At 36.6% G+C, this 25,907-nt stretch overlaps 1 protein-coding gene across 1 annotated transcript in view; it reads left to right on the top strand.

Annotated features, from left to right (window-relative positions):
- The window catches only part of Usp25 (ubiquitin specific peptidase 25), a 105,513-nt gene that overhangs the window by 30,358 nt on the left and 49,248 nt on the right, over positions 1–25,907 (top strand). Inside the window, exons 4-8 of the mRNA XM_028757207.1 lie at positions 6,596–6,719; positions 8,857–9,019; positions 14,535–14,621; positions 18,977–19,114; positions 21,885–21,961. Coding sequence (XP_028613040.1) covers positions 6,596–6,719; positions 8,857–9,019; positions 14,535–14,621; positions 18,977–19,114; positions 21,885–21,961 — 589 coding nt within the window. The remainder of the gene's footprint in view (positions 1–6,595; positions 6,720–8,856; positions 9,020–14,534; positions 14,622–18,976; positions 19,115–21,884; positions 21,962–25,907) is intronic.

The raw sequence follows: 25,907 nt of genomic DNA, 5'->3' as shown, positions 1-25,907 counted from the left end.
AAACTAGTCGGGCTGTTATGTGAAAGATAATGAATCAAAGTAGGGAAGAACTGGAGAGTGTATGTCTTTTTATATGGAAGTACTTTATTCCATGCATTATCTTGCTGCCCTCTTTGTAGAAAATGGGAACATATTATTGTCACTACACGTAGCCTACTTATTAAATTCTGTTTCATATTTGGGTTTTAAATTTCATGTGTTTTTGTTACATACATACTGATATTCAGTATTTTTAGAGACCTTTGTAAGCCATAGAAAGATACAGTGTCTGCTTTTGGAGGATAGTGAAGAATAATGCCAGTTCTCAGAAGTTCACAAAGAACAGATCTGCTGGGCCAGGAAGGCAACATGGGTGTGGCTGTGCTTGGGACCAGGAATTGCTATTTTAGGTTCTGTCCTCAGAGAAGGCTTCTTGGGTGAGGTGACATTTGTACAGAGACCTAAGGGAGGTGAAAAAGGGAGTCACAGGGCTGTGTGAGGAAAATGAATCCCAGCTCAGCCTGAGACATGATTGTGTTTGGCTCACGGGATGAACAGTGACACCAGGCTGCTGAAGCTGGATGTGTGAGGATCAGAGGTGCCCTGACTTCTCATCTGTGTTCTTACACGCCTTCCTTTCTTAGATTGCTCCCGTCCTTCGGGTTCCTGAAAACAAGCTGTGCAGTGTTCAGTTCTGTGTTTCATTCAAATTTGTTGCTTCAACTCTCCTCAAATCCATTTCTCCTTCTCCCCTCTCAGTACTGGTGACTAAACCCCGCGGGCCTTAGCACACGTGAGGTAACCTTCTAACACCTCTTGTATTACTCAAGTCTCCTCAAGTTCCTGTTCAATGTCTTCTCTCTCAACTCTCTACAAGGAGGCTAGGAGTCTTTATTGTTGACAAATATAAAATTCATTTATCAACCAAAATACAACATTTCCCTGGACTTAACTTCATGTAGATAAAAAAAAAATACTGAAAATGTTCATTTTACCTTTTCAAACTTAAATCTTTATGTTGTCATTCAACTAGATTTTGGCTTCAATGATGTAAACAAACTCATGAAGAAGTGAATTGTTAAACCATGCAAGGACTCAAAGCGTGTGTAAAATTCAATAGGATATATGTATTTGGGGCTCACAGAAGAGTGTGTGTTTGTGTGTGTGTAATATATATCAAATTCATGGTAATTTCTTAGCAAATATTTATAAACATGAGTGTCATGTGCTGTATTTCTAACTTTTGAAATTATTTTAATTTAGACGATCTTAAAAATGTGGGTACCTGCCCCAACGATCATGTAGTCTACCAAAGTGGTATCCAGCCTGTCTATTAAGTAGCGTTGTTCTCACAGTAATAGTACAGGGTTAGTAGACAGCTAAGGAGTTTGCAGTTTTTTTCTGAACTCTTACCATGGCACATAAATAAGCATATAATGTACTGATACTTGGATGAATTTTTTTTTAACCAACGCTATTAATTTTAAACTTACTTCTGCCTATTACTAATTGTTTATAGCCAAATTAATTCTGAACTCTTTTTTTCTAAACCTATGGAAAATGGAAAATGCTATTTTTCATTATACAACCGATAGCTCTAGCATTTTGTTGTTGTTGTTGTTTTTTTTTATTTTTTTGTTTGTTTGTTTTTCGAGACAGGGTTTCTCTGTATAGCCCTGGCTGTCCTGGAACTCACTCTGTAGACCAGGCTAGCCTCGAACTCTCAAACTCAGAAATCCGCCTGCCTCTGCCTCCCAAGCGCTGGGATTAAAGGTGTGCGCCACTACCACTCGGCTAACTGTAGCATTTAATATACTTGTTCTACTAATTCCTAAAAAGGAAGTTCAGTGAGGTACAATATTGGATTTCTCAGCTGGTCTTTAGTATATGCCAGAGTTCAAAAGAAGTAGGCTTTAATGCTGTGAAGGAGTAGGCGTGCTTGTAAGAGCAAGAGCAAGCAGGCAAAAAGTATAGGCTTCCTTCATCCATGTCCTTTATGTAGGCCACAGGAGAAGGTGTAGCCCAGATTAAAGATGACTCTTCCCATCTCAAAGTTCTGGATTATAAGTCGGTCTTCCAACTTTAAATGATTCAATTAAGAAAAAAAAAATCCTGACAGCTGTCCCCAGCCACTTTGGTTTTAGTTCATTCTGGTCGTAGTCATGTTGATAACCAAGGATAGCCAACACAAAAGGAAGACTAACTATGCATGACTTATAGAAAAAGTTATATTTTACTTACTAACTTCTTATTAAATAAAATGATACTTAAAATCTAAATATTCTGGTGTGTGCTTAGGTCATAAAATTCTTCCATTGTGACCACATTGTTTGAAAATTATGGGAGAAGACAAACAGCTTTATGGAGAGTAATGGGAACACCATGAAGAATATTGTAATTACAGTGGCTTTACAAATGAGAACTTTTCCTTTCTTGGAAGAAAATGTTTCGGTCAGGGACTGATAGAATCTGATCTCAGCTAACCCTTTCCATCATTAAAATGTTCTGTTGCCTAATACCAGGAGAGGCAGGCTCCAATTCCTATCTGGGTTACAGTTGTTCCTATTTGTCCAACTCCTGGAGGATTAGAGATGCGAAGAGAGAGAAGGGTAGCAGGAACCACTGAGCATGGTCCTGGTAGCTCAGGCAGCTTTAGCCTTTGATACCAGTGGAAGGAACAAATGTCTTTTGTTTGTGATGCTGTCAGGGCAAGGCAGTAATGTGCATGTGTGCAGACAAGAACAAGAAAGCAGGGCACACTGGGCTGGGCTACAGTGTGGAGGACAAGGGCATCCATCCATGTCCTGGCCTTGTCACAGAGGTGACTGGCACACAGGTGACTGCACTTTATCTTTTCTCAACTCAGTTGTAAAAGCCAGCTTACAGAAGCCCCTATCCTAGCCAGACAAAAGTATTAGAGGACATGTTTGTATTTAATAACGAGGCACACTTTTGATCTCAGGACTCCTATAAACTCACAAATTTTTGATGCACTTCAAAGTGCTTTGTTGATGTATAATTTTTCTGAGGTAGAACTTGAGATTCAGAGAAGCTTAGAAAATTAATTTTTACCAAAATAGCAACCTATTATGTTTATGTAAACATTTTGTATAAAGTATATTTCTGAAATAAATTAGCGAAAGGGTACATGCTTTCCTCGGCTGCAAGTGTCTCGCATGTATGGTGTTGGAGAAGACCTGGGATCTCAGACCTGTGTTGGAGGGACTGCGTTCTGCTGGAGTAAGCTGCCTTGGTTCTTTATGTGAAGAAGGTCTGACTTTATACAGATGTTCATTTGTAAAAAGGAGGAGGGTTTTAACTGATTATTTAAATAGTAACAGATATTATGTTACTGCCCCAAAACTTGGTGATTCTTAATTTCTGAAGGGTGAGTTGTGGTATAAATCCAGTCACACTCGTGTCTGTGATAATCCTTAATTGCTTTTCCTATGGTACTATTCTATATTAAAATCTACCACTACCTTCCTATTTGAATGGCTCTCTTACCCATACATGATTCTGTAAGACGGCATTGATAATTGTAGGTCCGTCAATATTATGAAAGAATACTACATTAAAATACCAAGTTGTTAGCAGGTTATGAACTGGCCTTAGCAGAAAAGCCTTAGGTTCCGTGACACTATCATACTAATCAGGATCATACTAATTGAAACACATTTTTTTTTTTCCAACATTCTGAGCTTGGTTGAAAGTTTCTTCTCAGTCATTAACAACAGTTACTCTGCAGTGACTGGTGAAATTGAAGTTTGAGCATTCACACTTTGTAGTATGTCATTTGTTCTTTCAACTAAATATGGCATGAAGAATACTAAGTTTGCAGCTGCAGCCTTGGACAGGCATTGTTACCAGGCTTTGCCATACATACTTTGTACATTTTTAGTCATTAACAATTTGAGAACCCTGTGAATTAAGATTCGATGTTTAGTTAAATTACCTTTTTTGATCAAAGTTATAACTCATAAGAGAAGCTGATTTTTTAAAAGAATTGTGCCTATTTATAAGTAATAAAGGAAATTCCACTTTGGAACTGGTGCCTTGATTTGTGCTAAGATGCAATACTTTGCTCCTTTTGCTCTGCATCAGCATGGCAAATATCAACAGCAGCAGATGGATTATATACCCATATATTGTGATCATCGTCTTTGCCCTCAGGACTCCTCATCTCTTCTTGAAAGTGTCTGTTAGGATGAGTCGATCACACTTGAAGAAATGACTGTGGGGAAAGTGGGATGTAAGAAACAAAAGATTTAGACTTGGGGCCTGTGTACCGTTCTTATCCTTACAGTCATGGAATAGGTCAAACTGTGCCATTCTTTCTTATGGTTTGCTTTTGTGTTTAGTGAACTCCAATTCATAGATCATGAAAGAGTACAAGTATAACTTAGTACTCTTTCTAAGTAGTTTTCTAGTCAGCTAGGTATGAGACCTCAAATATGCTCTGTAATTTTACAGAAGGAATTTCATCCAAGTGATCTAAAAACATCTTGCATGCAATCGAGGGAGGGGACTTGAGCTTAGTCTTCTGCAGTGACTAGAGATCATTGCAGGACTGACCCTCACAGTGCTTCTAATTCCTCAGTCACACCAAGAAAACAGCCTGCAGGGTAGGTGGCTCTGATCAAGTCCATACTTCTTACTGTAGCTTTGGTTTAGTGGATAGAAAGCTAGATGCTTAGCATCTACTTGGCTCTGCCTGGATATTGGAATGCTAAGAGGATACTGGCTTCACTCTCTGAGTGAGGTTCTTGAAGTTAGACACTGGCTACTGGAATGCTACTGTAGAACAGTACCTACATATCCATTAAAGACACTGGCAAAAGCAGCAGCAATAGGATCATGGCCACTGTTGCTTCTGCCTTCATAGTCTCCTGTTAGTAATGGTATTCATGGGACCCAAATTTTACTCATAATCTTCTTTGCAAGTGAATATGGGAGACAGGTTTGTTTTGTGAGGGAAACGCAATAGAAGTATGAGGGACTAGAATTCATGCACTAACTGATCCTGTTCCTAGAGCTTAACTTTCTACTTTCTTGGGGTTTTTCCTACTTATTTCCTCTCCATCGCTCTCCGGGTTCTTGCCATTCTAATTACTGGGATGGCTCTTGTTTTGTGATACATTTCACACCACCTAGATCCATCCTCTTCTCCATTCCTCAGTCTGGACTGGGAAGCTCGACCTTCTTATAGCTCTGACTTCTTATAGCTCTGCCTCCTTATAGCTCTGCTCTCTCATAGCTCTGCTCTCTTATAGCTCTGCCCTCTTATAGCTCTGTCCTTTTATAGCTCCATCCATATAGCGCTGCCCTCTTTACAGCCACACTCTCCTTAGCTGTGTCCTGAGGACCAAGTGCTCAGCCCTGTGAAACCTTGTACTTGATGGCATGTGAGATGTCCCTTCATTCGAGCTACTGTACCCTATGACTCTGTACTATAGAGTTGACCTATTTTTCCAGCTGTGATTAAATACTTTGTAGCAGGACTTAACTGTATTTTTATGGGCTTTTATTGTATATGAGGTCATTTAAAGAAGACTTTCTATAGCAACTATTTCTACTATTTTAAAAGTTCTTGTATGCTCCTCTTGGAGAAAAAGTGGTAGGTAACAATAAAAAGATTTTTGTAATTGTCAGACTGCAATGATAAAATTAAGACGGCTGTTCTCACTTTTTTGTCTTCTTTTTTCTCATGTAATATTTCAAACACATTTAAAGTTCAAGGAACGTGAATATAAATTGTGTCCAAAACATGAAGACAATTCTGATTACCCATTCTTTTTTTCATTGGACTACTTCATTTCATTGCTTAAATTGTAATAATAGTATTCATCATCATAATTTTCACTGTCAAGGAAATTGACCAGTACTGGTTACAGAACTGCAGTGAGCATATTTTACTGAAGTTAATAAAATATGCAGGTTTTATTCATTGGATATAGAAGTAGACCTTGTAATGTTCAAGTTCTCCTTTAAGAAATGGGGGGAATATGTTCATTTGCATAAGTCTGTGTAAGTAAAATTCTTGTTTTCAGTGGAAAGAACATATGTCCTAAATTAATCATATAGTACTGAAGTGTAAAAAATGAAAAGTGACAGCTCCTTACATCTTCCTTTTCTACATCCTTCATTAGAGATAACGACTTTTGAGAGTACGGCTTATTCTGACAGACTGTAGAACAAACACATGCATGCACTCACACACACACACCCGCATTCACATGCGTGTACACACAGCCTTATGCTGTTGTCAGTCAGTATAATAAACCCATAAATCAGAGAGCACCAACGTAAATGTTTGGTAGGTGCTTACTCTGTTTTTTATTGATAAGCCATACTCCCAGCAGTCTTTCTGCTTACTTGCTTTTAATAAGAGGTTGCATAGTAAATCAACAAGACTTTTCTTTTTTTGTTACAGAAGAAACTATGAACTTATTGAGAGTACTTAATGTTAGCCATGTTTGAATTGTTAAAGATATATTCATTCTTACAAAAATAGAGAATTAACTTGCTTCTGGCTTTTAGCCTGCCAAGGTTTATTAGGCATAAAATCTCTGTGATAGTTCATTTTCATTTGGCTGAAAGATCATTTGCTTTTCAGATGTAATTGATCTCACTGGAGATGACAAAGATGATCTTCAGAGAGCAATTGCTTTGAGTTTGGCGGAATCAAACAGGGCATTCAGGGAGACTGGCATAACTGATGAAGAGCAAGCCATCAGTAGGTAAGGACAGTTTGTACACAGCCTCTCTCTGTCTGCCCCCCCCTCTCTCTCCCTCCCTCCCTCCCTCCCTCCCTCCTTCCCTCCCACCCTCTGTGTGTGTGTGTGTATGTTTGAATACTTCTATATTCCAGAAAGATTTTAAATTAAAGGTCAATAAGATATACTTTATTCTGAATAAGTCATTAACATATGCCTGCATTTCTATGCTTTATGCAATAAAACATCATTTAGTTCTAAAACTTTATTTTATAATTGTGAAGCGCATAATTTTGTCACAAATTTATTTTTTTAATTTTTTTTTGTTTTCTTCTGTAATCAGTTGAATATTCTGTCCAGCTCACTTTTAGAAATTTATTACAAGAAATTTATTGCAGGAGTTGAGTTTTTTTTTGTTTTGTTTTTTTTTTTGTTTTTTTGTTTTTTGTTTTTTCGAGACAGGGTTTCTCTGTGTAGCCCTGGCTGTCCTAGAACTCACTCTGTAGACCAGGCTGGCCTTGAACTCAGAAATCTGTTTTTTTTTTTGTTTTTTTTTTTGTTTTTTTTATGATCCAATGGTAAATGTCTTGGACATATGGTATATAATTGTGTTGGGTAGTGATACTTTTTAATGCCTTTGCATGTACATAAGCATGTTCATATGTTCCTGTGCGTAGAGGCTAAAGGCCAGCTCTGAGTGTGGTTTTTTTTTTTTTTAGAAGCTGTCTTTTTGTTTTGAGACAGTCTCTCTCTGGGACCTTGGGTTCATCAATGTGATGTGGGTGCTATAAAATAAAAGTTATACTTGCTGAAAATGCAGTTAAAAGTGCACATAGACTTTCGTTTATATCAATTTATATTAGCATATATGAAATTATCTAGAATTTTATATCCCAGATTAGCATCAGTAATTCTGTGTTTGGTGTTTTCTTGCTGGTTTGGTTGTGAGATTAGCTTTTGTTCTGAGAATGACTGAGTGGTTATTGGGTTTATATTTACATTGCTTCCTCACAAATGCACATTGCTAGGGTATGAGGCTTCTCTCCACTTGTAATCCCTGCTGCTTGTTTACATGTTTGTTCCCTTGAAAAATTTGAGACAGGGTCTTATTGTGTATCCAGCGGTGACTTGAAATTCTCCTACTTCTACTGATAAATGTGTATATCTGAGTAACAGTGTCTGTCTCTCTGTCTGTCTATCATCTATTTATTGCAGAACTAAGGATAAAAACCATGTCATTGGTCATGTTAGTACTTCCTCTTACCAACAAAGTTGTCTTTGCAGCTTATGTCAGTGTTTTCTAACTAAAACAATGTAAACTTAAGCTACAAACTGGTTGACTTTGGGATAGTTCTAAGAAAGGGGTGAATAGGGAATTTCATTAGAATGTGCTTACAGAAACCTAGATGTCACACATCTTCAATTAACAGCTCCAAGCGTCCCCTTGATGTAGTCAAGAGACAAACATGGGACATGTGAGTCTTCTGGCAGACTACTATGGCATTCATCTTTAGAGTATGCTGTGTAATAGGGTATGAATACTATAAAACAATGGCATATACTAGCATATTGAAAGTGTGAATGTGGCGTTGGAGTTGCTGAGTGCTGTGGGCATAGTTGCTCCAGCTCTGTATAATCACAACAGCTGTACATTTAAGGATGTACAGTAGGTTTGTCTATGCTGCATCAGCACCAAACATGCCCAGTGTTAGGCCGTAACACAGTGGCTGTAAGGCCACTGAGGCAAAGGAAGTTTCATCTTCACTTAAGGCCACTGAGATAAAGGAAGTATCATCTTCACTGTACTTTCCTAGGACCACAGTCTCATTTATAGACTAATCTTCACCTTCACCATGTGTGTGTGTGTGTGTGTGTGTGTGTGTAGCTAAGAATTGTAATTATATTGCTAATCTGATTGAGACTTTGTGTTTGAATTTTCTTAGGAAATAATCTTTACTTCACTTGCCCTGTTGGTTATTGCCACTGTCATGATCTTAATGACATCCAGCTGCTCCTCGAGTAATGTCAGCATCACGTATCATGTCCATGAACACATTAGAGCTGTGTAACCAATCCTTAGAGTTCTCTCATCCTATAGTGTTGCTTAGAGGGTTCTGTGATAGTGTAAAACTTTTTCAACACTGTATTTTCATTTCTTAAGAGTTCTTGAAGCCAGCATAGCAGAAAATAAAGCCTGTATGAAGAGAACACCTATAGAGGTTTGGAGGGATTCTCGAAACCCTTATGACAGAAAAAGACAAGATAAAGCTCCAGTCGGTCTGAAGAACGTCGGCAACACCTGCTGGTTTAGTGCAGTTATTCAGGTAAGGGTCGAGATTCAGCTCTTAGTCAGTGGGCCAGAGGAGCAATGGGGTGGGCCATGATGTTTCTTGTTACATTTTAAGTAGAAACTCAGGTCGGATTTTCATATATGTGGCATAAAGTAGCTTGATTTCAGCATCTCCTAGACCACCTTATCTTTAAAATTCCCAGTGTACCTTTTGTTGTTCTTTGTTTGCTTGTTTGTTTTTGTTGTTGTTATTTCCTTTTCTTTGTTTTAGACTGGTTCTTATTCAGATTAGTTCAGACTAGACCAGAAATTATGACCTGCTACCTCAGCTTTGAGTGCTAGGGTATGAGATATCACACTTGGCTAAATAAAAATTTCATTATTTTAAAAAAGTTTTTTTTTTAAGTTTAATTTTCAAACAAGATATTCAAATATAGCCTAGGCTAACCTCAGTACTCAGTTTATAGGCATATAGCACAATCCCTGCCATGAAGCTTTCAGTAGAATATAACTTATTTCCTTCCAGTTATGTAAGATTAATTTCTCCTGGTTTCTTGCTGTTAGGAATTGGTGCAGTTTTTATTCTTCCAGAAGAGGTAGAAAGAAGATAATTTTGTGGGTATTTCTCTGAAAGTATAGAGAATAATTATAATCAAGGTAGGAAATTAGAGTTAACTTTTTGTGACTCAGATCAGACTTATTTATATATATAATGGAAATAGTCATATTTTTATATGACTACATGTAATAAATAATGTAAATAATTACAAATTGATTCTTTAAAGAGACATTTTGTTTGAGGCTGGTGTTGATGTGCAAATATATCACAGTACATATGTGAGAATGCTAAAAAGAATAAATATTGGTAAATCAAGATTAACACATTCTATTTTTGCTTTAGACAATTCTTGAGAAATGTTTTGTTAGCTTTCTCCAAAATAGGAGATGTTTGTAAATACAGATACTCATTATCTTCTCAACAAGGAATAATTTTTTTGTAATATATTTAGTGTGATCTCTGAATTTTAGTTTTTTACATAATAATGATGATTGCCGTAATTCTTTAATTCTCTGTTGGTATGAATAATCTAATTTCAAATTTAAATACATATTCTCTAAATATTTTGTTTAGTTTAATAAGTTTCATAGGAGAATTAAAATGTTATTCCTAATAAGAACTTTTAAAAATTCATTGGGCATATGTGCCATTTGTTTTTATGCTCAAAAAGACTACTTTGTAGTTTCCTGAGTCTGTTTTTTTTATGATTACTCCAGCTTGCACACAGTGTCAGAAGTATTTCACACCGTTCATTTTCTGTGAGCTTGGTGTCTGTCATTGCTAGGTGACTAATCTGTGATTTTAACACGTTTTTTCTACCAAGTGTAGTATAGGTTTCAAGCCCCACCTCCTTCGCTTCTGGCACATGTGCAGTTTAAGTAGATTTCCTTTGGTTTTCTGGACTTACGCCTCATTCTCATTATGTTATAATAAACACTGATAAAGAAGATGGCTCATTACTTGCTTTTCTAATATATTAACAGTCTAGGAAATGTCTGCATTGCTATGAGTAGGTAGCAATTCTTCAACAGTAGGCTTCATTCTGAATTTTTCATTCATATACATGTCCAAAGCAATAGTTAACATTTACTTGATACTTTGGAATCCTGTAGACATTACAAGTTGTTTAGGATAGTCTTTATAGATGGTTCCTCTTCTCTCGTATAGTAGTGGTAGAGTTTAGAAATTTTGACCCATGAAGAGCAGACGTAAAGCTTTGATCGACTGTTCCTAAAAGTGTTGGCCTGCCGTCTACACAGCACTCCCTAATGCTTCTCCATGGTCAGGCGTTTGTCACTGAGATCTTCAAGAAGAGAAGTCCTACAAAAGCAGTATTTATTAGCTAGATAAATGCTGTTTACTTCTGACAATATTCACAGGAAATTCCCATTTGGAGTAATAAATTAACAGAGACAAGGATCTCCATCTTATATTAATAAGTTCTTTTTCTATTTCAGTTTAATGTGACAGAGAAACCATCCACCTATCCTAAGTTCACTAGATGACAAAGCTTGTGTGTGTGTGTGTGTGTGTGTGTGTGTATGAAGAAAACATATTAGAAAAAGGAGTGACTTATTTTTCCTTAATAGAAACTAGTAATTTTATTAATTTTATTTTTTTATTTGAGTCTAGTAGTGACTACACCCATGACAGCAAATTTAGTTACTGAAGAACATTTGATTTCTCTAGCAGAAGCCTAAACACTCCATACAGATAATTTTCTACCTTTAGAAGGCTAGATTGTCACCACCATTATAATAAAAGTGACTTTTAGAGAAAACATGAATCGTCACACTGTGGCAATCTGTGTAGGTAGCAAATGTCACAGGTTCACTCAAAGTTATATTTTTAACTGTATCTTCAGTGTTCACCATAATTTCAAGGAGCTTTTTGTTTTTATGTTTAGTAATTATAATCTTTATTTTTTTCTTTTTCTGACACTGCTTTCTTCTCAGGTGTGAGCTGAGCTGTGACTACTTACTTACAAATGTAACTTTTCAGTTACAATTGTTTCCACTAGCATTCAAAGCTTTTATTGGAATTTTTAAAGTTGACTGGAATTCCTTCAAACTGACATAAGTGCTCTGTAGAGTTTCAGTTCCAAAATTGAACTCAGAGGCAGAGCTCAGTCAGCTTGCAGAATTCTGTGAGACAAGATGAAGGGGAATGTGTCCCCTCTGCAGATTAGCACATAGCCCCCGCTGCTTCTCAGGGGACAGGCCCTTTAATGTGCTAGAAAAATGAACTTGCCATCTATGAAATATAAATATCTATAAAATGGAATAAAAGCAGTTTCTTATATACCCACTCCAAAGGAAGTTCAAAGCACGGTAACGGGGTTCTCATTGTTTTTTGCAGTGTTCCCTCAATTCTTCACAGTGGTTCAGACTTCCACCTTAAGCTTTATTCCATTTCTATAATTCTTGCCTCAAGCATTCTTCCTCTACTCTATTTCTCAAGGCCACCACCTTGTTATCCCCTTCTTAGACATCACTGAGAATTTTATTCTTGAAATATTCCAGCGAGTCCTTGCTGTGCACCAGTCTTCCGCTGTGTGTGGATGGGTCTGTGATGCTTGCTCATCTCTCTTTTTGATGTTTCACACATCTAGAAGCTCTGTTTTCCATATTCCCCTTCCCTGTCTCATTGCCTTACTCTTGCTACAGGGCTCAAATCCTTTTTATCTGTTTAAACTCTGGCTTTAGACATCTCACTTTCTGCTTAGGTTCTGACGTAAGGCTCTTTTCCTTTCCTCTCTGATTCATACTTCTCTGTCACCCATTTAATTCACAATTGAATGGTGATCCACCTCACCTAAGATGAGGTACCCTTTCTTCTTTGTCCTCTAGCATGCATTATGTGTATTCCATAAGTACTTGTAAATGTATGAATAAATGAGATAGGCACAATGCTGTGCTCCTGGGGTCCCGTTTTTTCAAGTGGCGCACTCAGACGAATCATTAGAGTTTAGTAGTTAGAGCCATCCTGGGTGGCATGCAAGATACCTTCTCAAAGGAACAAAAATAACAAGAATAGAAAATGAATTATTTTATGTGCTCATAATATTTAATTAAAAAATCATCACTAGAGGCTGGTGGATGATGGCTCACCATCCTTAATTCTAGCACTCAGGAGGCAGAGGCAGGCAGATCTGTTGAGTTCAAGGCCACTCTCATCTATAATTCCAGTTCAAGGATGGCCCGGGCTCTACAGAGAAAAGGAAGTCAAAACCAAAGCAAAACAGAAGAACAACAAAGCAAACCATACACAACAACAACACTTATCACACAACAACTTATCTGGGCATCAGTTGCACAGGGCTTTATCTCAGCACTCAGGAAGCAGAAGCATGTGTATGGATCTCTCTGAATTCAAATCCAGCCTGTCTCAGATCAGCCAGGGCTATACAATACAACTCGCCACAAAACAAAACAAAACAAAACAAAACTAAACAAAACAAAATAAAAACAAAACAAAACAACCAAACAAAGGACAAAGAAAAGAGGAGACAGGTTGTAAGTTATCACAGATCCTGTTTCGTGTCCTATGGTTTCTGTTAGAAAGTAATTTTTGCCATTCATCTTCAGCTTTCCAGTTTTTCTATTTGTCCAGCTCCTGGTTTTTCATTTGCTTTAGTGTTACTGTTTTGTTTTTGTTTATGTGTTTTTTAGACAACTGATGAGCCAGGTTTACCAAAACTTTATCTACTTAAAGAAATAATTTGTTATCATTGATTTGTGATTCTACTTTTATGCTCTACAAAGTAATCCAATTTACATTTCATAAAAGTTAATACATTGTTGATGCTCCTGTAAGTTTATATACTGTATCAAATGTGACTCACAAGGAAGTATAGTTATACTGTAAAACTTGTAGCATACCTACATGTATATAAAGTATTCATAAGGAGACTCGTGAGATGTTTGGATGAATTTGTATTTATTAAGTGTGTGTTCTGGTATGTACTAAACATTTTTTTCATTTTGAATAATTGTTATGATGATAGTGCGGATTACAAAGTACCTTTTTGTAAACACTCCTGTGGTTACTGACTCAACTTAGTGGTAGTGAAAGTCCACTGCCCTGGTTCAATTTCCAGCAACAAAAACACCAATAAAAACCCCATGCCAAGCCGGGCGGTGGTGGCGCACGCCTTTAATCCCAGCACTTGGGAGGCAGAGGCAGGTGGATTTCTAAGTTCGAGGCTGGCCTGGTCTACAGAGTGAGTTCCAGGACAGCCAGAGCTACACAGAGAAAGCTACACAGAGAAACCCTGTCTTGAAAAGCCAAAAAATAAAAAATAAAAATAAAATAAAATAAAATAAAAATAAAAAATCCCAGCAGGCCTTTAATGAGTGCCTGTCCTATTAAGTACTTTTGCATTATTCTATTTTTACTGTTATATATTTTTCTCCTAGGCTGTGTTTCCTTGGCAGTCAAGAGAATATATAACATTTTGTATCTCTATCATAGAGCATCTGAGGAAAAAGTTGGTTTGTTCTCAATTTTTCTAAGTACATAGTCTGAAATAGAACATGTGTAAACATTTTCTACTGTATTTTATTCATTTTATTTTTAAAAAACTTCATGTTCATGACATAGTAGCATAAACAGCTTTCAATAAGTAAGACATTGTATGATTTTCAAAGTTTTCCTTGTATAATTTTTTATTTTACATGTAAGATAAATGTTAATTAGCCACAGTAATACATTGGAACTAAATGTAGCATAGTGGTTAGGGCAGTTGCCTTGCATGCAAAAGACTTTGGGATTAATTCACTGAAACCCTAATCCAAAATTATTTTTTAAATGAGAACACTATTTTAGGATATATAAAAGGACTTTTCATATGAAAAAGCCATTCTTGTGCTAATTCCAACAGTTCTTTATACAAGTAGTAGAATTGTCAATAATGAGCCTTGATAACAGTGATATTCACAATTCCATTAACAGAATTTTCTCTTAGGTATCTTAAATTGTTCTTTTTCAGTCATTATTCAATCTTTTGGAATTTAGAAGATTAGTTCTGAATTACAAGCCTCCATCAAATGCTCAAGATTTACCCCGAAACCAAAAGGTAAAATTATAAAAGACTTTAAAAGCCACGTATTATGGTCCTAATGTTTTTTTCTAAGTATTTTGGAAGCTCTTCTTTATTAAATCTGAAACTGTTCAAATTTTAATGTTATATCATTTATCTCTATTACAGTAACTTCCTATCCCTATTTCTATATCATAAATGTGAAGTGTCTTCTTCTGGGCGTCATAGTAGAATAGAAGTTCCACGTGCTCAGGTTAGGACCCCTCGCCTTTTAGCCGGTCAAGTTAGAATACATTCATAGATGACATGCTCTGAGTTAGGTCATCCCTAAATTGACTCCTCAAAACTCTTGTCAGCATCAACGTTTCTCTTCACCTAATCATCCAGAGCAATCCTTTAAAACTGGGTTGTGTGCTCTTTGCCAGGGCGAACTTACCCTCCTGTACTGGAGGTTAGCGTTGGGCAGTTGAGGTTGACATGAGAGAGCAGACTCCAGGGTCTGATTGCTTGGGTTTTAGCTATGGTCCAGCACTTCTTTCTGGGATTTCCTTCTCTGTAGTGGAGACAGTAGAGACATAGAGGGACTGGGCAGCTTAAAGGATAAGCATGCAAAGCACTTAAAAGTGTCTCTTATGCAGTATTGTCATCTTATTTGTTAAAGAAAGTTTTAGTTTTTATACATTTTAAAAATTCAATTTTAATAAAAATTGGGCTGATTTGTCTGCATACATTTCTACTTAACGAGTAAAAACTTTGTGTAGGGGATTGATGCAGATATCGAGTACCTTCCAGTAAAAAGCCAGTGGCCCTGAAGACATGGGCTGTAGAGACAAAGGAGATGAAGTCTTAGGTTTCAGTGATGTACTGAACTTTGTGTGACCCATTGTTACAGTGATAAATTATTTAGTTACATTTTCCTTTTAGTGTTTAATTTTTAAAACCATTTTTTTCTGCAAATACATGAAATATTTATGATGCACACCAGAGGAAATAAAGCCTGAAGGAAAGCCAACCTTTAAGTTGTAATTTTTGGAAGGGGTCAGGGTAAAGAACAAATACATTTTAAAGGGGAATCAGGGTGATTTGTCAACTCTATACTGCTAGAGAAATGAAGCAAAGCTCTCCTTTTTTATTGGATATTTTATTTATTTGCATTTTAGATGTCATCCCCTTTACCCATTCCCCTCCCCCCCAAAACCACCATCCCACCTCCCTCCACCTTTTTGCTTTTATACCATTTTAATTACATGCAAGTATTAAGGTCTGTTTTAGGTTGAGGAACTAGCAATACAATAGATGCAAATAGTCAAGGAACAAGCAAGACAATAAACACAAATAGTCAAAGAACAAGCAAGGCAATAAACAAAGGCCTGGGATCACTCTGGTGATCACTGTTTCTAAGGGCAAAGCTCTTCAAGTGTAACAGTTTTGAAGGGAAGTTTTGGACTGCTGCCTGTTCGTATCACGTTGGTATCGATTCTCCCTTCTCAAGTCCTGGTAGAAGGCGTGCATAATTTATATGCCACTAGTTAGAATTACTTGCAACTGTAGATGTGTGAGTTGTGTTTACCTTTTATTTCTTTCATTTTACTATGATATGGAACTCCAGTTTCTTGTTTTTCACAGTTTGAACAAAACCAAGTCTGTTGTGTAACTTTATTTAAAACCAGTCATTCTCAGTGTTTCTATATCAGAGCTACTTGTGAGGTCTTTTGGGGTACTCAGCACATGCTAGAGGATGTGTGTTGAGCACACATTGAAGGAGCACCCTATAAGGAGAGTAACCTAGAGGTGTATGTCATGAGCGCACACCATAGGAGTGCGAATGAGCCCATCCTAGAGAAGTTTATTTCTTGCAGTGGAGGGAGAGTTACTGCTTCTATTCTTTGAAAGACAATTATGCAGAAGAAAATTTACATAAGGTTTGATAAATGAATGTCTTTAATACAGCATGGTAACAGCAGAGACCACCATAGCTTGATACCTGTAAAACCAGTGTCACAATTATGGTGAATTGTCAGCCAGAGATTTTGTTAAATTAATTTGAGATAATGAAAGATAATTTTTGTTTTATAGGTTTCCATATAACATTAGCCATTTTCTTTAAATAGTGAATTTGCATTGAATTCATGACATGCTGATATTGCATTGAACTTAAAGACCAATTTGTTAGAATACAGAATATACCTGGTATTGATTTGACCTTATTGCAGGGATGCCATTTGCATCCACTGGTAAAATGATCTTTTTAAGAAAATAAAGCTTCCTACAAACTTTTCATACATTTTAAATAAGAAGTAGGATGCATTAAAAGTCAGTTGATATTTCAGATAAAGGTTAGTATAGAACTGTATACTGTTATTTTAACTGTTGATACATTTTGTGTATTGGATACTTGGTATCTGAAAACTGGTGGATCATTGTGTCCCACATAAAGAATTTCTTTGCGCTGACAATACACCAAGGCCCCCAGAGTTTTTATAAAAGAATGAAAGTGTGTGTCTTCACATGAGTTTTTACATTATTTTAAGCAGCAGCTGAAGAGCATCTTGGATAAAATTGTTGTACTTAAACTACAGTGCAATACCACAGACTTGTGCTATAGCTCATGCACAATACAAGCCTGTTTACAAAAGTAAATAAAAGTAGTGTTGATGTTTTGATGCGTGCCTGTTTTTTTATAATTTAGTCAGAGTAGTTGTTCTGTTTTATTGTGTAAAGTTATGTCTTTTGATAGTCAGGTTTTTCTAGCTGCAGGTATGAGCTGAGATAAATGTTTCATAAGATTTTACTTTCCAAATAACCTTGGTAGAATGTCTTTGATTAAAAAATATTATTTACATCCTTATACTTGATCTGGAGTACCTTCATTTGTCACGGCCAGATTGATAATAAAGAAATGATAATGGATGTCAAGAAACAGGGTATTCTTGGAAATTATTGTGTAGATTAAATTTTATAGTGTTTATACTTTTAAAAGTTATCTTATATAGTGCAGTTGTTGAAAGAGTTAAAAGTAATACAGGAAAATGGATTACGTTTCCATGTACATGTTTTGTCTTTTGTCTTATTACTGCTAATAGAACATATTATATTTATGTAAGTGCTATTTGGAGTTCTTTATGGTTGAGAAATTCTATTTTAGAATTATTGTATATGAGAATTCTTTAGTCGTGGACATAGTTTGGAGATTAAGCAAATCTTTGAATTACTATTTGTTTCTCAGGACTACCATATAGTGCATTGAGAGAACAATGGTTTCTATGTAGGCTTCATTACTCTGAATGTCAGTTGTTTAAAATTATCTATATTGATATTGCTAAAGAAATACCAATTATGCAAATTAAAAACCTTCCCATATTTAATAGTATTTTTAAGATGTATGCTAAAATTGCTGTTGCAAAGACTATTATTATGAGAACTGAATTTCTGCATTACTAAAATCATTTCAAGAATTTTTTTCGTTTTGCTTTAAAATAAATACTAAAAGCTTTTTTCCTCAGAAGGTTGGATATAATCAACCAGTAAGAATTGAATACCTGCTTTGTGTGGCAAAAAAAGAGAGAAGATATATTGTGATCATTGAGAAGTGTGTAATCTTAGAATAAAATTAAGATTTCATGTCTGGGTGTGATCTGACTAATGCTTTTACTAACATACTTACTAAACAATTAAATTGAAAAATTGCAGTAATTACAATAAGTTTATACTAAACCTTATAGTTTCTAAAATAAATGTCTGAAATAATTATATTATATTAATAAGTATAAAGTAGTATATATAAATGGGTATTAGTGTTTATTAGGACATGAAGGGACATTAAGTAAGGATTAGACAGAGCCTTAATATTAGTCTAATAATCAGGATCATTGTATGACAAGTGGCAGTTGGTGGTCCTTATTCAAAGCACTGGTTCCAGTAGATGTGGAGTTTGGAGGCTCTGTTGCCCTGGAGGGGTCTGGAGGGCTCCTGGATGAGCAGGGTCCTTTGTTTAAATGGGATTACTGGAGTACAGCACTCAGATGGTGCCTGGTGTGCTGAGCCCTCACTGAACATTGGCCCTTCTTGTTGCCCTTGTCAGTAGCAGCTGCACCCTGATGAATGGAAGATTATAATGAACAGACCTAAATGAGGTGGATATTCTTGGCTGGGTAGTGACATAATTTGCTATGAATGTATGGCGTTTATGCAGAAATTGTAAGGCTAGCTTGAGGTCCTCTGTCGTAGCTCTTACCTCCTTTGAGTTTGCTCTCTGATGCTCGTTTTAATTCATCCTAATAGATGCCCTTTGCTTTATGGATACTGTTGAAGTATCTGTTAGTCAGTGAAGAGTTTGCTGATTTTATTGGGTTGTTTTTTTTTCCTTTTTTTCTGTTTTCTTCTCTCTGCAGGAACATCGAAATTTGCCCTTTATGCGGGAATTGAGGTATCTGTTTGCACTTCTTGTTGGTACCAAGCGGAAATATGTTGATCCATCTAGAGCAGTTGAGATTCTGAAGGATGCCTTCAAATCAAATGACTCACAGCAGGTAGCTTGCTTTCTCTTAACCTTCTGTTTTAACTTAACCTTAGAAGTCTGCGTCCTCTTTTCCAAGGGTGTCTGTTGATTTAGGATGGCATTACTAAACTTTAACTTGAAGCCATTGAATCATTATTTTACTCTTTCAAAAAAAAATCTAAATTAAGCAAAGAGTGAACAAATTGGTGGTAATAAGATAAGTGCATGGGTAATTTGTAGAATGATGGAAACTGATAAGGAAAAACAACAAAATTAAGAATATTCATATAAAATTAGTTAAAATGTTATGTGTATGGGAGGTTGTATTGCACGTATTGGGTGTCTATTGTGTGCCTGGAGGCTAGAGTAGGACATTGGCTATCCTGGATCATTACAGATGGTTTAGAGCCACCATGTAGATGTTGGAAATTGAATCTGGGTCCTCTGCAAGGGTAGTCAGTTCTCTTAATTTCTAGGTCATCTCTCCAACCCCATAAGTAACAATTTAAAACAAACGTGTGATAATCCAAATGCCAATAAATTATATATTTTCTTGACCCTGCTCTAGCTGATAGAGCATAGTTTTCTTTAATTACCTATAAGTATTTTTTTTAAATACTGCCTTAGTTATTTTTCTTGCTTTTAATGGTATAATCATAGTCCCCTTTTGGTATAACATTTGGTATAAACAATGTTTGAGATGATTTCTCCTAAAAACACAGTGCTTGTAAACCAGCATTGATAATTGAAAAGTCATAGAGACCAACATTGTAGGCAGGAGCACACATGGTTGTAGAAAATAATAAATATTAAAAAAGAAGGCAGCACTCAAGTGCTGTCATAGGTACACATGGAAGAGGCTCCTGAGCCCACCTGGGGGTAGTGAGGCTCCAGAGCCCCATTCTCTGTACAAATTAATTTTGCACAAGCTCACTTCCATTCTCTGACACGTTTTCTTCTGTATGCTTGCCGCATTCACTTTTCTTCTACTTTCTACAGATGCCATCTATCTTTTTTATGTTACCACTTAAAGGTGAAGCAGATGTGGGACTCTTCCCTGAGAGTGAAAGTCCTCATGGATGTATATGGCTTGGACTTCGATGCTCTGTGCTTGTGAATGCTGTAGTGTGAATGTCTTTGCTTTGCATGTGTGGAATGCTTATATGATTGTTGCTTCTTTATTTTTTTTCTGAGAAGTCTTTAAAAGTAGATGCATATCAGTTACTTTGGTACAGATGTGATTTTTCTGACACACACATTAGTGAGTTAGTGTATTGTGATTAGTTTTTAAATATCTTTTACTTGTGTTTTACATTCCTCCAGAATATGACATGACTGTAATCATGACACTGCCTTAAGGGTGATTCTTTAGTGTGTGGGCTACTGTCAACTGTACTCGTCCCTTCCCCCACAGCTCCTAAGTGCTTTATTACAGTGAAGACCTCTCTTGTTCATCGTAAAGAACTCTGCTAAAATTTTGTAATTGTAATTGTACTTGTAAATTTTAGATGGGTTATATAAAAGGACATGAAATAATTCTTTGCAAGATTTGTGATGGTTATTTTTAGCTACAATCTTCAAGATTGAAATTGTTTAAGAATGTGAACATTTACAAATTCATTTAAATCTTGTGGCTCAGGAACAATGGAAAATTATTCGTAGACCCAGAGGCCAAGGGTTTGGAATTAAAATGCTGGCAGGGCCATGCTCTCTCACAGAAGGAGCATCCTCCCTGACTCTTGTCATGTTCTGGTATTCTTGGCTTTAAAAGGCGAGTTTTGATCTCTGTCTGAATTCCCATGGGCTTCCTTGTTTCTCCTGTTCTATGTCTCACATAGATGGCCATTCTTGGATTGGGGATCACTTTTATCTAAGCTGAATTCACCATGAAGTTATTTTTGCAAAGATCCATAATCAGTTAAAGTTACTTTTTGAGGTTCTAAGCAAGTAAAAATTTTCTTCTGCCGATATTTTTCCCAAGGGGATACAACTAGATTTTTGTCCTGATATTAGTCCTGTTTGACTATGTGACGCTAGAGTTACATATTTTTCCTAGACTTAACAGAAACACTTTTTAAGTAAATTAGTTGATCTAAGCACTAGGTGGAAAAATAGTAATTACTATTACTATTATGTAATTACTCTCTTCTTGAGGCTACTTTGGTAAATGAAACCAAGTTATCTATGTGCATTTGTCTATCTAGTCATGTATGGTCTTTCTTTCTTTCTCCCTTTCTTTCTTCCTCCCTCCCTTTCTTTCTTTCTTTCTTTCTTTCTTTCTTTCTTTCTTTCTTTCTTTCTTTCTTTCTTTTAAAAAACTCATTCTTTCAAGCCACATTATGTAAGTTGTTCTTACTTCTATTTTCTTTTTTTCTTTTTTTTTTTTTTTGTTAGGGGATCAGAGTCTAAGTAAAGGGATGGTAGTAGGTGATGTTTATTTGTTTCCGAATGTAGAATGAGTTTGAGGTTTAAAGAATTATAGATTCAATGGCTTGGTAAAAGTAGGTATGGATTAAAAAGCATGTATGAGTGAAAGAAATATTTGTCTAAAAGCACTGGTCTTTTTTCCTAATCTCATTTGTTACATTTGAGTGTATATGTTTCCTAAAACAAAACCTTGCGATTATAATATTTTTTAAAAAAGTCTTTATGTCCTGGTTAAATTATAGAAGTGCGTTGCATTTTATGAGACAGTCACATGACAGTTTTCTGAGTAGTGACTACCTGCAAGTTTTCCTTTGCAACATCTAGTGTCTTTACTAGTAGGATCAAGTACCAATCAGTCTCTCTTCTTTCCACAGCAAGATGTGAGTGAGTTTACACACAAGTTATTGGATTGGTTGGAAGATGCCTTCCAAATGAAAGCTGAAGAGGAAACGTAAGTCACTATGATGTTTGATGATAGGGAAGTCAGTAAGTGACAGTCATTTTGTTCTCGGGTGCAGTGCAAACATGTGTCTAAGAGAGATTTTGGGAGTCCTAGTATTATCTGTATCATTAAAGGCTCTTGTAGAAGCCACAGTAACAAGTTTCAGGTAGCTGTCAGTCTCTACTGTTAGGTTTGATAGAAGATCTAAAACTCCATTCCTGAAAAATATTAATCTTGAAGCCATATGTGTTTTTCCTGTGTTCAGGTTTTCTTGAGGAAGAAGGGGTTAGTTGGGCATACATTTAAAAATACTTTCTTTCATATTAAGTCCTTCTCTGAGAACCTAATGGCACCTAATTCCACCTCCAGATTCATGTTGCTCATTCTCTGTCTAACCACAAAGCCTTGACTGTTTGTGTGTGTGTGTGTGTGTGTGTGTGTGTGTGTGTGTGTGTGTGTGTGGTGGTGGTGGTGGTGGTGGTGGTGAGGGACTGGGACCAGTCAACCTGGGGTGTTGGTTGTCAGGTGCCATTCACTTACTTTCTGAAAGGAGGATTTCTCATTGGCTTGGAGTTTGCTGAGCCTCCTGAGATCACACTCCTGACTATTTGATCCTTTATGGCTTTTTTCTTTCTTTCTTTCTTTTTTAACTTTAAGATTTATTATTATGCTTATTTGATGTGTATGAGTTCTTTGCCTGCATGTGTGTATGTGGACCATATATGTGTGCATTGCCTGTGGAAGGCATCAGACTCCCTGGAATTAGAGTCCGAGGTGTTTTTAGTAACCACATACATTCTAGGAACTAAATCCATGTTCTCTGTAAGAGCAGCAAGCACTGTTAACTGCTACGCCATCTCTCCAGTTCTGTCTTTGTGTATTTTCTTAAGACAGCAATTCAGACTGCTACTAAATGACTCTCAAGAGATCTGCAGCATTCTTTAAACAATATGTAGAACATAGGTGGAAATCCTAGGCTCAAAAATCGCCTTCCTTCCATTTTTCCCCTAAATATTTTTATTCTTCTATTAATTTTTTTCTGTTTAAGTTTTTCAGGCTCACTGTTTTGTAAAGGCCATGATAACATGGTTTGTAGTGAATTTAAATAGTTTGAAACATTTCATTGATCTTTTAAGGAAAAGTTCAAACGAGTTATACCTGGAAATTTAAAACATTCTCTAAATAATTTAAATAGCTCATTTAGATTATTTTGCCTCAGTGTACAAATCAATTAATAATAATAAAAACAAGATCCCAGCCCTTTAGTGTCTATCGGTTCCACAGTAACTTCACCTCAGCTGTGTACTGTCACTTAAATCCCTGTAGTTCTCTAGCGGTGCTGATGCTGAGCTGAGGATGCTTTGGTTTAGGTTTCAGAAGAGTGTTAGGACACATCCACAGCTAGCACCAGCACAGAACCTTCAACATTTTGATCTCTCACTGTCAATCGCACAATTTAATGCAATTCTGACTTAAATTGTTTTCAGAATAATGGCAGAACTTTGGGGTGAAGCATAAGCTGAAAAAACCCTAATGGTTTTAGTTCTGAAGAGTACCAGCAAGTAATAGTGAGTTGCTTGTAGACCACTGTCTGTGAACTGAAAGCAAGCTCAGAGAAACTTACTCAGAGTTTAATTATAGTACATGCCCAAGTTTAATCAGAGAAGCTTCTTCTGCAGTAGGTTGTAATTAACTGGGCAGTGTGTTAAGACTTAAAGATAACGGGGTGCTCGTCACTAAGTGGGAGAGCTAGACCACCCTTAGGTTCAGTTCACAGAACAGAAGAAGGGGATCACAGAGTAGAAGATCCAGAGAATGAGAGATACGCAGCCCAAAAGGCAGTTTCTTACATGGCAGAACCTCTGCACGCAAGAACTCAATGTAGCTGCTTATATGCACGAGGTTGGCCCATCAACATTTCATTGCGGATTTGATGTGGGAATTGAGGGACTTTGGGCACTTAACAGTTGTTAGGAACAGGGCATCATTTTCTTCACTGTAGTATCTGATAATTTGCTCTTTCTTCGATAAAAAAACCTCTTAGTCATGCTCTAGCAGGAAACTGTAGTTTTCTTCAGGGGGCTCACACATAGAGAGATGCTTTGAACATATGAAGTGACTTATTAGGAAAAAGCACTTCAGTGAGTGAGAAGTGAAAAAGTGAAATTCATTATATAAGTACATACAGTTATAAAAATTTGAAATTAAAAAGAAAATATACAATATTTGTATTTCTAATAAAAGCATACAACGGATTAAAACAAAAAAGTAAAAATAATTTAGAATTTAATTTGATTCTGTAATATTTGACAGAAAAAAATTAAACATTTTGCAAACTGTTTCAGTCATAGGCATTTGAAAACTGCTTTCTTTTTGATTTGCATAGAAGTTTAAGACATTGGCTACCCTGTCATCAGGTGTCCCTTTCTGTCCATCCAAACTCTTAGTGTGCTTTTTTCTTCTGAGGTCATTTGATGCTGAGTTTATCAGCATGCAGATAAACAAATTATAACAGCCCCTTTCTGACTGAAAATGTCTGTAGCAATGCGCTTTTCTATGTAACTGCTAAGGCCTGTAAACCCTGTTCCCAAGGCTGGTTTCTGTTTTAGCTTCATCTTGGCTACATATCCACAACTTCCTATGAAAGTTCAGCACTAAATCTGCTCTTGATGTTTCTGAGACCTAAGACCTAGCATCCAGTGAAGAGAATGCCTTTGCAGTAAAATTCTGGACTTACTTTGGAGTGTCCCAAGTCTTGAATATATTTCTTGATGCTGTATCATTTTCTTCTAAGTGACTTGTTATGTGTATGAGTGTTTTAACTGAATGTATGTGTACCATGTAAGGGCCTGATGCCTGTGTGGACCAAATTTCTTTGTTGAAGAAATCCTGAGATTTGAGTTTCAGATTGTTGTTAGCTGCCATGAGCATGCTGGGAAACAAGCCTATGTCTTCTACAGGAATAGAAAAGCATTCTTAAACACTGAGCCATCTCCAGCCACTTGATGCTACATATTTTGGGGTGTCATATACCTTTTGGGTTCAGTTGTATGCATATATACATTGTGTGTGTGCTTGTGTATGTCCATTCCATTCCTTCTTTTAGGAAGTTATGATGGTTAGATTTAAAGGTCGACCAGAGACAACTTAGACTCCTCTGAGGAGAGCACCTTGACTGAAGAAATATCTAGGTCAGGTTGCTGAGTGAGCAGGTCTGTGGGGATCTCTTGTTAATCAAGGTGGGAAGACCTACCCTGAATGTGGGCAGCACCATAGCTTGGACTAAGCCCTAAATTGTGTAACAGTGAAGAAAGCCAGCTAATGTAAGCAGGCACATGAGCGTGATAGAGTCTGACTGTGGATACCATGGGAGCAGTTATCTGAAGCTCTTGCTTTGGTCACTGACCAGGAATGATGGTCTGTTACTCGGGATTATAAGCCAAATAAACCTTTTCTCCCCATGAGCTGCTTTTTGGTCTGCGTATTTTTTTTTTTTTGCATCAATAGAAATGAAAATAGAACAGAAGGCCTGAGTTAAATTGTAGTGTTTTGATATCGTCTTCCTGTTCATGTACTCTTTGCCTTTTATATTTGCTGTTTTCGAATGTCTTCCTCTGGTGATACCTGGATTGTTTCCTCTCAGTGAAGATTAGTGAAAGCTGAGTTGGGTTCTCCACATTGTTCCTAACTCTTGTTTCATTTCCTGTCCACTCATATCTTGGAATAGGTGGACTGGTCCATCAGATCATAGTGTTTTAAGTGTGAGATCATGCAGAGTTTGTTTCTTCCTCAGGACATCTCATGTTTCCTGCCCTGTATAAGCTAGCCTTCCAATGTCCCCAAGTAGTTGAATATAAAGCTAACAGAGTTGGGCTGTCATTTCACCTCATTGTTAACCATTGCTCTTGGAGGTTCTCTGTACTGTGATGCTTACCCTGAAACTCCTCGTTTTTCC

Source organism: Grammomys surdaster, unplaced genomic scaffold (genome assembly GCF_004785775.1).
Source record: "Grammomys surdaster isolate TR1022 unplaced genomic scaffold, NIH_TR_1.0 126153, whole genome shotgun sequence".
Taxonomy (NCBI): Eukaryota; Metazoa; Chordata; class Mammalia; order Rodentia; family Muridae; genus Grammomys; species Grammomys surdaster.
Note: the sequence above shows the minus strand (reverse complement) of the source record. Positions and strands in the feature narration are given on the sequence as shown.